The sequence below is a fragment of the Aquila chrysaetos genome, chromosome 1 (assembly GCF_900496995.4).
Source record: "Aquila chrysaetos chrysaetos chromosome 1, bAquChr1.4, whole genome shotgun sequence".
Lineage (NCBI taxonomy): Eukaryota > Metazoa > Chordata > Aves > Accipitriformes > Accipitridae > Aquila > Aquila chrysaetos.
In genome coordinates, this window is record NC_044004.1 from 70,328,555 (window position 1) to 70,341,679 (window position 13,125).

At 35.8% G+C, this 13,125-nt stretch overlaps 1 protein-coding gene across 14 annotated transcripts in view; it reads left to right on the forward strand.

The window, feature by feature from the left end:
- Positions 1 to 13,125, forward strand: part of INPP4B (inositol polyphosphate-4-phosphatase type II B) — a 391,067-nt gene that overhangs the window by 302,837 nt on the left and 75,105 nt on the right. For all 14 annotated transcript variants that reach the window (XM_030016394.2, XM_030016386.2, XM_041123453.1 and 11 more), the window contains 2 exons: positions 4,216 to 4,328; positions 8,913 to 9,067. In XM_030016394.2, coding sequence (XP_029872254.1) covers positions 4,216 to 4,328; positions 8,913 to 9,067 — 268 coding nt within the window. The remainder of the gene's footprint in view (positions 1 to 4,215; positions 4,329 to 8,912; positions 9,068 to 13,125) is intronic.

The window sequence follows — 13,125 nt, forward strand, 5'->3', positions numbered from 1 at the left end:
TATCCAAATGGCTTTGAAAAGGTTTGATAGGTGAAAGATTATAAGAAAGTAATATTAGCACAACATTAGCGTACAGCTTTTGGATTTAGGCCTCAATCCCATAACTTGTTCCATAAAGTTAAACACTTTGTGCCTGTACACAGCCCTGCTGAAGTCAGTAGTGACTGCAGGCCCAACACCACAGCAGAAACTACAGGGAGAGTGAAACAGAGTACTGAAGAACTGAACAGCTCTTTTAAATTATTAATATAATATGCTTTTTAATATTTTAAGTAGAGTACAATCTGTACCTACTACATTTGTGCAGAAATACTTGGTGGGAATTTTCATCAGTTACAGCCATTCCCTCCATTCTTATTTTGAAAATGTATTAAGGTATGGCAAACCACTGAGAAATCTGCGGTGCAAATACACGCCATGAGCCACATCCTAATGTCACTGATATGAATAACATGGTTCCATTAGAATAGGCCCTATATTCCAATTTTATAGAAATTTGGTATCATAAACATTACTGTTCTGTTACTCTGATTGTTGAAAGCAAACACTGAAGAGACCATTTGTATCAATCTAATCCTGTTAAAGTAGTCTTAAGGCCTAAACTGTATTCCCAAATGTTGCAGATTTTACAGACTGATTTTCAATAGCTTGGATTTAGGTCTCTGCTCCTTCCCCTTGGGTAAGGGTGGGGGTGTGTGTGTATCTTTTGAATCTAAAGATCTGTCACCCTTGAGGACACGTGTGACTCCTGGTGAATACTGCTGGTTAAAATCTCGTGCAAAGCTTCTGTTCTCTTACAGAACACCTTGTATTGATTACTTTCGCAAATTATCCATTAAGTGTATGTACTTGTAGTTATACCTAATGTGTCACTGTATATGTGTACATATTTATCTTATATATTGGGATGATTTTCATTTGTTGATAATTTTGACAGAAGTGAAAGCTCTGTTCCGAAACGGTGGGCACTATGCCCATCCATCCACTCGCATCTCTAGGATTTCTACCGAGAAACTCATACAAAAAGTTAGTAATTACTTTAGGGGGATCCTGCCAAGAAAGCATCCTGAAAAATTAACCTCATCTGGGGTTAGGTCTAACGTAGATCTGCTACCTCATAAATGGATCTGATTATATAAAAGCAAAAATTTGCATGCAGATCGTATTGGCTGCTTTTCATTAACAGAAACTAACCTTGTACTGTCTTCCTGCAGAAGGATTATTAGTGAGCCGCACGGTCTTCCTGGACTTCTTCCAGACTGTGCAGGCTTTTGAGAACTACGCTTGTCTAATTCATCATGTCTTTTCTGGTTATTATTACCTTCTTGCTTTTTCTCTACCTCTAAGATCTGAGTCTGTTCTTTGTCCAAATTTTTACAGAGCACAAAGCACCTTCTGGTTCCATTGCCCTTCCCAGTAGCTCCCTGCCATTACATGGAATCACTCTTTTGGCTTGGAGGAATGTGCCTTTTAAACCAGCTCCCTAGAAAAAAAAGTTAAGCTCTCCAAGTTGTTCCGCTGGGGGAGGACTTCAGTTCCTCCCCTGTTCCCCCAGCTCTGTGCTCAAGTTCTCAGGAAGATAAATCTCCATCCAAGCTGGCAGCATCTCTGGCGCTGTAGCTAAGTGAGAGCCGTTCAGTACTGATGGCTCCTTGATGGTTTTGTCACACCTTTCCAGATAGTTTCATGTAGTGCCAAATCTGTGCTACAAAATAAATGCAGGACTCTGTTCACAAAGCTGTTAGTTACAAATAGTGGTCATAAAGCCAGACAGAATTTGAGGACTCACAGCCCTGTTGGCCAGGCTGTTGCATCCACCATCCTTAGGCAGGTGAGGCTGCTGCTTCATTCGTATATTCCATTTCAAAGAATTCAATTTTCCGCTCCCATAAACGTATTGCCACCTTTGCTATTAGTTTTCCTCTCATCTCTATAATTCCCATTGCCAATAATATTCTAGCTATCTCTCTATTCCCTATTATTGAAAGTCTTCAGCTGCATGTAACTGCATATGCCAAACACTGACTTACTATCTTCTTTTAGATGAATATGCACTCTGTCACTCACCTGTTTCTTAGTCTCTTTAATTGTCTAACTGGAAACTCTGAAAACAATAAACAACAACGTGCTCCCAGAAAGATTCCTACAAAAATGCCAACCAAGTGTAGTTCTGGTTTATGCACCAAAATAGTACTATTTTTATAGAATAGTTAATGATGGTAAGGGTACACAAATGTATGATTGTTGTTTAGTAGTACATAATTAATTGAAAAGAATGGCTTAGAACGCAATTTAAAGAGCTGAAAGCATAAAATCAGAGAAACCTATGTCGCGAGTGATATTCGGTGTTGCTGGTTTGATACCTAACAGCCATAGCAACATCAGTGTTGCAAAGTATTGTCCCACATGAGAAGAGGGATGCATGCAAGGTTTAGAAATCCTGCAAGCAAATAAAGATTTTTCTTCCATAGCATCATAATGCATGTAGCAGTACATGCATTTTCAACATAAAGTCTAGGAGTCTGTTTTGTACTTCCAGGCTTCTCCCCTTATAATGCATGAGAATTATTTGATGGCTTAGTACTGCTTTGTGACACAAGGAATTTAGGCAATCGATCACATCCAGTCAAGATGCAGCTCATTTGGCAATACTATAAATTAGGAGAATCTTGCTTTACCTATGGTGAAGTCATCTCTGAGATGATGCATTTTCTGCTGTGAACCAAAGGAAAACTGCTTTGGAGCAATAAAATGTTTACCTAGTGATACATTCTCATAATCTGGAAGCATCTTTTTAGAGTACTCATTGTATGCTATGTATTTTAAAGAAACAGATGTAGGATGAGTATAATAGTCTAGCAGGTTGTGATGTATTTTTATATGCTCTGCATTATCTAATTGTATGATCAGGAATTGTAATACACAGATAAAACAGTCCTCATTAAGACTATTATAAAACTAGATTGAATGTACTTTTTCTGCATTTTTTTTTCTTTTTGGCAGCACAGTATGAGGTAAGGCAACTTAGACATTTTTAGAATAGTTCTTTTTGAGTATATTTAAATTACTTCTTACTATGAATCATGGATAAGGGAAACTACAGAATTCATTAGGGAGAAAAGGTAAAAGCCTGTTGATAAGAGGGATCATTCCAGCTGTGATCAGGTTAGGAGAATGGATTTTGACCTGCATTAGTAGTTGCCTCATTTTTACTCTTTGAATTGAATATAAATCTTAGGGTTTTGGTTTGGGTTGTTGGGGTTTTTTTTCCCTCTGGATGGCACATCCTACTTTTTCTTGTTGAAAAAATGTATCTATTTATCAATTTGGTTTAATTTTGTTTCAACTGGTTCTGAGCCTTTCTTTGGTGATAACGATTATTAATTTTTTTTTTACTTCATTACCATAAGAAGAAATAATTTCAAAAAACAGATTTTGGTGTTTCTACTGGTTTTCAAAACTAATGAAGATAAAGGTAACATTAAAACAAAACCCTCCTGTATATACACACAAAACAGAAGAGCAAATTAAGTTGCCTACTCTTGAATTCCACCTAGACATCTATGATTAATAAAACTTCAGCTCAGCTGCCATAGCCAGGGCAAGTAGGTAAAATTTCAGACTTTAAGTAAACCTGAAATTATTTGGTATTTCAAAATTAAAGTCCCATTTAATTTCAGACTGAGAAATATCCTTTGTTAGAAATTTGGGGGCAGGGGGGCACAGATATATTTAGTGCTATTTAACACTCCTGTCATGTTATATTAGGAACTAAAGTATCATTTTAAAAGAAAAATGAAATGTTCCATTTTTAAAACAAAAGCAAAATATTTTGACTTAAAAAATAAAAGAATCATCCCATCAAAGTGGGTTTTAATACACGCAGTTATTTCTCTACTTATTTCCATTGAATGTCTATAATAGTGGATGAACAGAACTACAGCAGAGATTTGAATGTTTTCACCGTCTGTTTATAAGATAAAAGTTGAAGACACTTTAATTTTCCATGGTGAAGATCTTAGGGAGGACAACCCAATACTTTGAAAGAAATAAGGTTTGCTTATTCCCTAAATATTTAGCTGGTACTTTCCATCCTGTGTTCCCAAATAAGGCTGTAAATAATAGACCTGTTCTTTACTATGGGCGTTCTTTAGTGACCACAAACATATCATCAACCTTATCAAAATGAGCAACCTTATCATCCTTTTTTTCCAGGTCTACCACATTTTCAAGAACAAAATGATTTAAAGGGATTGCTAGAAAATCTCCATCAAAATATCCAGGCCAAAAAGAGAAAGAATGTAGAAATCATGTGGCTGGCTGCAACGGTAAGCTTTCTTTTTTCATGTATGTTCACATGATGAACTAATTTTTACATGCCTGCTGATATTGTAAGTGCAATGGATTTTAAGGATATGATTGGAAAACTCAGTGATTAAAGTAGATAGATATGCTGAAATGGCTCTCTAACATTTCCATTCTGATGGTCTCTCATCCCACTCATGAATATATCTCTTCTTCCTACACTTAAATTACAGATATTTTCTTTTTCTCATTTTCTTTACTGGAAGAACTGGCTAGAATTCAAAGCGAGAGATGGTCTTGGACACTTGTTGTCCCTTACATCCTCCAGGCCCTTTTCTGCAGAGCTTCTCCTAACCAGGCAGTCCGTGGCCTGTCCTTGGGGTTCTTTTGTCCCAGATGCAGGATTTTTAATTTATCTCAGTGAGTTCTCTAACAGGGTAAAGAGGTTTGCTTTTTGTTTGGGGCTTGTTTTTTCTTTAACTAACTGAGCCTGTTTTTAGGCAGAGGAATCCCTTCATCCCCAGTATGGGCAGAATTAATTCCTTGAATGATCATGCATAGCTGTAAATATATCACCATACAAGAGTGACAATACAGTATTCAGCTACAATATCTACCTTTTTTTATTGTTGTTTAAAATCATATCAGTTGTTTGAAAACATAAAATTTGGGTGTTCAAAATATCTTGCTTTTATTGTTTAGTGTCCATAAGCCTTGAGGTATGATGCAGGACATGATTACTTGCTCTGGTTTTTGTTTAATATTGCTGCAGTCAACTTTTGATTTTCTGTAATTAAGGTACTTATGTTTTATAAATAAGTGTTTATCAATACAACTTCTAGTCAATCACATTTTATGGGTTTTTTAACCAGTGTCACCATGACAGCCACAACTAGCAACACAAAACAAGCTAGATATGCAAAGGGCAGATGCTCACACACAGGGAGAACACAAAGAAAAATGTTTATCAAACAATGAATAATACTTGCTTTGCTTTATTCACATAATTCCTTTTTGTTTCCCAATTCTATGGTTTTTGCATGTACATGTTAAAAAAAACCCAAAAACCAGCAAAACAACCCTTAGATGTTTATAAAGAGATCAAGCTTTTCAGGAATGTGAAATTCAACCAGGTAATTGTCTTAGATTTAGAAAAGTACCCTTGGTGTCTCTGCCCATTTATACGAGCAGAGACTTGAGTCTTTGGTATCTACTGAAATTGAAGGCAAGGCCTTGTGTTTTGGGGAACTTTCAAATACCCATACCCTTCAAGGCAAATAAGTATTTGATACAAAATATTAATAAAATTTTCCATGACTTTTCATTAACACCAAGAACAAGACAGTATTAACTATGTCTTTCTATTAATAACACTGCTGTGATTTTTTATATTGCTAATAATGATTTGTCTTGTCATTAATAAATATTATCACATGCTATTGCAGTATAAATCTGTTGTGAGTAAAAATATAAGCTTTTCTTGCAGTACCAGTTCTGCAATTACTATGAAACATTGCTTTCTAAAGAAGTAAAAGATAAATCAGTACAGGATAGTGTAAAATGAGCTACAAAGAATATGACAGAATTTACTTAATCTTTGGATATAGAAAGTTGTCTTCTACCATCTATTGAGGACTCCCCGAAAATAATTTCATGGGTAAAAAGCAGTTTTTGGACATACAAACTGTTTCAGATTTTTCCTTCATTGTATTCTATTTCACTTCACGTTACCTTACTGCAACCTTCTGAAATTAGTATTTCTGGACCCATTGATCTACACACTGTTATAGTATGTTACATTTATTTATTGAAAAGGATGTAAGGATATCACTTTGTTATTCAGTAGATGTATGAGATTCTACACGGATATGCATATGTATCTGCACCTGCATGCAATGCCTGTTGTAAGGGGACTGTGAGAACACATCTGCATTTTAAAAGTCAGCTTTTGCAAATTGGTATCACAAACATTTCTTATTCTAAATATAATGGGACAGAGTTTTAAATGTTACACATTTTTATTTCTTAAGCTGCACCCTTCATCTTCTGTCTTCTATCAGGAGAAATAATCAGAGTATTGATTTATCCTTGTTTTAATCTTCATGGTTTTATAAGCTTTTATCATTTGCTCTTTAAACTTAATCACAATCCTAATCATTTAAATCTGTGTTTAAGGGAGACTCTCTAAAGTTCTAATAAAAGTTAAGTCTATTTTTCTTCCTCCTATATCTTCAATATATTTGGGGAAGAAGTGTGCAAAATTGAGGATAAAATTCAGGCTGGCACTAATCATAAGCTGTGTGTTCTGATATAATGATATTACTATATATTTGGTATTGTCCCTTATTAGATTTCTAGAGCATTAGATCATTGTGTTTGCCCATTTTAATTATTTACTTTGTTTAACTGCTGCTGCTTAGTGAACTGAGTCATTCTGAGGATTTATCTGGGCCAGCCTATCAGGTTAACGTACATTTCTCCTTAAATCAGACTCTAGGGAGCTTTTAATTTGTTTATTTAAATTAACAAATTGTTTTCTATTTAATCCACTTTAGAATGATTGAGACATTTGTACTGAACTTCAATGCAAAATAAACTTGTGGTTATGGTCATTTGCTTGTTGTGCCTAGAATGCTTCTCAGTTCAAAATTGACTCTCACTAACCAGCACTTTATATGTATGCTGTCAACCCAGATTTGAGATTTAATCTCCCTTGCCTGCATCAGAGGCCATCACTCATCCAGAATAATTACCTGGGTGTTTTTTCTTATGACTCATTCACTTCGAAGTCACAATGACTCATGGACTTCAAAAGAGACTCATGTAAAGAGAATTAATCTCTTCAATTAAGCAGTTAACTTCTTTCACAGCATTATTGAAAAAACATATCTTCTAGTATTTTATTTAAAACCCAATGTAACTTTCCAAATTTTTAAACAGATATAAGTTTTAAAATTTTGAATTATAGGAGGGAAGAAACACTCGCAGGTTCTCCTTTACTAGCCTTTGGGTTCAAAGTTAGTTTCAATTAACTTCTGAGATTGCCCTCACCACTCAAAGACCTTAAAGAATGCAAGTATTTTCTGGGCCATTGATTTCAACAGAGTTTCTGCGAATGCAATTAACAGATAAAAATACGCTTATTTGCTGAAGTGAGATTATGAAGATCACATTCCAGTTTCATCTTGCAAGATCCCAAGTAAACGCTTGATAGCCCAGCTGGGAAGTTCCTTACGATGAAGCCGAACTGCTGTAATTTATTGCCTTGCCCTATTCTCATAACTATTTCCTTTTTTGATACTGTTATAGCTATGATTGTCCAGGGATAGCAGCAAGCAAAGTCAAGTATTACCTTTTCTTAGGACAAATCATATCAGGGGAAGTCTAGATCCACTCTTGGGCACACCAGCTGTCCTTCAAGTTTTTTCTTTTTCTAGTAAAACATTGTTTGAACCCAAAGTATAAACTTAATGCGCTGCTACAACCACAGATTGATTCTTAAGGTGAGAAATTATCCTTAAAAATACGTCATGTTTCCCTTATCCCTTATAATTTTGTCATAATGTACAGTGAAAGTAGATAATCCATGGCAGTCATTTGTGTTAAGATTTAATTGTTCTGGGTCACGCATTGAACAGTTTGCCTGTTGAAAATGAGGACTACATTTAAATTCAGATGTGTCTGAATCCATACCCTCATGAGAAGTTAGTCCTCTACATTCATGAGTCTGAGTTAAGACTCGTCAAAGTTTTTCTTCATTTTTTCAACATTCAATAGGTGTTCAGACAATTAAGCTTTAATTGAATAGGGTGGTTGTCCCAGTGAGGAATAAATGAAGCAACTTTTCCTTTTATAGTCTAGGCTAACACAAATACTTTTGATTTCAAGTTCAGGAAATTGGATGGTTTGGTAAGCTGTAGTACGTGTAGACATTTCAGTGGCTTGCTTAAAATGCTTAGGACTAAGAACAGTAGATTATTTTCTTTTGTTGGGTCCACCATCAGTTTCTTGCTTCCCTTGCAGTGGGGGCATGTTAGGGGGTAGGCAGGAGGGAGACTTCATTGCAACTGCAGTACAAGATTGTGTGCAGCTCTCTTAAAATCAGTAAGGGCTCCTTTTTCTTCAGTGGGCAGGTTATTTGTAGGCTTGTCCTGCTAATGAAAGCCCTCAAGATCTGCTTTTAAAATGTGTCATTTGGACAAATTGGAAATGGGCTATAGACCAGTAGCTATAATCTTTTGGTGCTATTTTTGTAGAGTGTTAATGCTGCAAATTTATACACAAAAGATAAATTTGCAGTTCTTTTCAGCACAACATTTTCACCTTTTGTGGCACTGTGTCAGGCCAGCATGGGCATAATCCTTAGAATACGAAAATCCTCAAGGCAGCGCCAATAACTGATTTAACTGGAGAGACACACATGAGCAGCCGTATGATTCAGGTTGGAGTTACTACCTTTTAGTAGCTATTTTCTTCTTGAGAAATACTGTAGTTCTCTGTATTCGTTGTCTGTGATTGCAAAATTGTGGGAGTTTCACAGTCTGCCTAGTGTGTCGAGAACGCAAGGTGTGAAAAGGGCAATCCTTTGACGTTTGCCTGTGTTTCAGATTTGCCGTAAGCTGAATGGAGTCCGTTTCACCTGTTGCAAAAGTGCCAAAGACCGGACATCCATGTCCGTGACGCTGGAGCAGTGCTCCATCCTGAGGGACGAGCATCAGCTTCACAAAGACTTCTTTATTCGGGCGCTGGATTGTATGAGAAGGTATGTGGAGGTTTTTGCACGTCCCTTGCATTTTGAGCTATGCCAGGAACTCTGGTACAGAACGGTCTAAAGCCGGTTGCAAATGCGTGGTAGGCCCCAGTCCTGGTTTAGCAGAGAACTGACCAGCAGCATGCCAGCTGGTAAGTCACTTGTGCATGCACGGTCTTTGCAACAGCGTGCTTTATCGCTAATTAACAGTCTCTGAGATAGATATGTGAAACCTTGTAAGTGCCACTTCACTGACTGTAGAATTTGACCAAGGTAAATAGCAGTTATTTTAACAACATCCTATGACTGTATAAAAAAAAAAAAGTTATTATCTGTTCTAAGAATATTTTTTTAACTGTTTACACACTCTTTAAATTATTTGTATGAAATTTAGACAAATAGTGTGAAAGCAGAATAATAATTTGTTACAGATGGCAATTCTTATTAGCTCATGTTATTAAAAATAAAAGAAACACCCAAGCAGGTTTGGACTAATGGTGGTTGCCACTAATATCTGATAAAATCTTTACTTTGCTTAAAAAAAATAAATTAAAAAGTGTTTTATTCTAAATTACAACTATGCAGAAATTGAGGCTGATGTTATCAGGAATTTGTAATTAAAAGATGTAAAGATTTCCGATTATCTCAATCTTTGATGAATAAAAAAAAACATTGAGCAAAAGCAAACAAGTTTTGATCATAAAATGAATCCAGATGTTATATTCTCTAAAGAATGTTTCATTATTGGCTTTAATGAGTATTGCATTGTATTTTCTATAAGAGTTTAAAAAATGTATCCACAACATTCAAATAATATATAACAAAGGTTACTGCAAAACTAATTGAAAATATTCTGGTCAGCCTGCAAAGAAGTAACTGAATCATATCTTGCACTTACGTGAAACACAAATTCTTTGTATGTTGGATTTGCAAAGATCATACTAAGTAAACGACCATGTTTAAAGTCTGTAATTGATACTTCTTGACCTTAATGTTTAGTATTGTTAGATTAAGTGCTTAATGTCTAGATTAATACTGTAGGTTTAAACATGTAGGGTCCTTTTGTCTTTTGGCAAAGAAAGATATTCTAAAGAAAAAAGGTAATGTTTACAAAGAGTAATTGAGCAGAGGACTGAGATGGCTTAGATGTAGAGTTGGTTTGCAAGGTGCTAGTGTAGTTTGAGGTATTAAGCTGAGGTGTATTGTTTTGTATGTATCATTAGCTTGCATAAATCCCTTAGTCTCTGCAGTATTTCAGTGAATGAATGACCTGTGTGCAGTCTTTCATAACTACATGTTTTACCATTAATGAAAAATTTCTGAGTTCTCTGTGTTAAATTTCATTTGTGTTGGCATTTCAAATATGTTTTTTTCTTTTATGTCTCCAATAAATACAAAAGTGTGTAAGCTACAGTAAGTTACCAGATACAGGCAAACTAATTATATAAAATCATTATTATGATAGAATAGCATTGAGTAGAAGATTGGAAAAGTTTCACAGATATAAACCTGATTTAAAAAAAAAAAAAAAAAAAAAAAGCCCTGATATTTATACAAACTAACTTGTTAGTACAAAAGTGTTGTAGGTTTTTGTAGACTAAAATGTAAGTGACTTTGAGTGCTTTTATGTCTCATAACTGATTTGAAAGGTGAGAATGTTAGCATGTAAGTTATATTTGCAGATAACAATAAATTGGAGTCACAAAAGAATGGTGAAAAGCCCAGAAAATCGGAGAAAACTTAAAAAATAAATGAACAGATGGGTATATGAGGTTGAAGCACCATCACAAACATGTTAATTCTATGTTTTTGCTGTAGTTTTAAACAGAGAAAAGCTTTATCCTGCTAATATCCTGTAAATGAATTTGAAACAGCCTTGAACTGAAGTAGATGCTATGTGGGATGGAAGGTAATAATTTTGACTTGGGTGGTAGGATTATCTGGGACTTAAAGCAAGGGCCTAGCAAGAAGTGGCAGTAGCATACAAAATAACCTGCACCACCGGGATAATAAATAAATAGATCTTTTACCTATGCTAGTTTCTGTCTGTATAACGCTGTTCACACAACTGGAGGTTAAAAAAAAAAAAAATGAGCAAGCAACTTTTTTTTTTCCTTATGAGCTTGTGACTGAAAGCCCCAAAATTCGGAACAGAAGAATAAAAATGTCAAATGGGGACACGTAGTACTTAACTCTATGGTACTCTCACTGAGAGTTGGTCAGACAGTTTTAAGAGCTGTCTTTGGGTGCTTTTTTTTGTTATCTTTGGTGCTACAGACGTTCAGCAGGGACTGCATCTCCCTCCCCACCGCCCGTCGTGCTGGAGGTGCTGATGGAGCAGTGCTGGAGGTGACGCAGGCTTTCCTCCCTCTCCGCCACTGACGAGGTGGTGTGGCAAGGAGCCTCCAGCGGGGCTCTCTTCTTGTAGGCAGATGGAGAAAGGTAAATTGCAGAGAAAGGCAATTTGAGAGAGCAAGCTGGGAAGGAAAGAACAGCCAGGCAAAAAAGAGGGGGGGAAGAAAAGTCATAATTTCCACAGGAAGAGATACAATGGCGTTTCAACTAAATCTCCTGTATTTTACTTGAGGGAAGTTTGGCAGCTACTTTTTTGAGGCTTGTGTGAATGAGGTCAACAGACTTGTTTGGTAGTCATTGTGTTGCTTGCCCTTTTATCCTTTCTTTTTATTTGATTACTACTGCAGAGTGTTATTTGAAAGATTACGCTGTGCATTTCTAAGCTTTTCATTGACTACTTGTAGAAGCTTTTAGAATGATTTTCACATCTAAAAGAATCATTTTGTTTTAAGAGCAGACAGAGAAAAACTCTGTTTGCAGTTTAATTTATAATTTCAGCAATTTTCCCCTGATGAATCTTCTCTCTAGATCACTTAGTTAAACTCTGTCAATCAAATCCCTTTATGCTGATTGCCACAAATCACTTTTAAACCTTTAAAAAGAACAAGTAGACAGGAAAAATTCAATTTTAACATCCAGAATCCTAACAGACTGGATTGATCTTTGAAAGGCCTCTTTCAAGAGTTAACAGTAGGAGATAGAGTACTGTGAAACAAAGTGAGTTGTAAAAGTAAAAGGTGATTCAAAAGCAGCCTTTATTGGAAATGCCATAATTTTGAGATATGAAATTATAAAGGTGCCTGTGTAGCTGTAAAGCTTTTTCTTTTCCTGCCAGTGCTGACACAGCTTTGCTGGCTGTTGTAAAAGGGAAGCACGTGCTTATGGGTTTGTGCTTCCTTGCCACCAGAATTTTGGAGATGCTGGACTTCTGTGTGCTGCTGCTTTTCAGCTTCTCTGATGTGGCTAGAATTTTGAGCAAACCAGAGGCAATTTCAGATGTTTCAGTGTGTTTGCTTCGATGTACATTGCACAATACTGTTTTGGAAAATACTGCCAGTAGCTGTTATTTAATGACTTAGTTTGTAAGTGGAATCAGTGTCTTGTAGTGACAAGCTATATGATGTTTATCCCATCCTAAAAAAAAGAAAAGCTGTACAAAAATCTTTCCATTAGTTGTCCCTTCAGCTTATGAAAAATGTGGTGAAACAATGATAGGAATTCAAGCTTTATCACCTACAATGTGTAATATATGGTTTTGTCTTCTGGGTGTAACTTTAGCCATTATGATGCTGCAATTGATGTGTATGTGAAGTGGCTATTCCATAAATAATCCTACATATTATAGTTTCCTTGGTATATGTATGTGACTTCCATTGATTTTAGTGACATGCATAGTGCAGAATGAGGAAAATCAATATATTATCCCCTCTATATCAAGTGCTTGCAATTCACATCATATTAAAATCATATTTATAATGTTGCTGCCACTTTCAAATCATCACTTTTTGCAATCATCAATATTCTTTTCTTATTTTTCCCTTCACCAATATGTGAATATTTCCTATCGTTCAATGTTAACTATATTCCAAGAGACAGTAGAGAGACAAAACTGATTTACCCAAGTTTATTGCAGTATCTGTCACACGATTCTACTCTTCATCTTTAGAGCTGGCCGCTGCTTAAGGGAGGTTGGACCCTGGTAGGCAGCACACTAT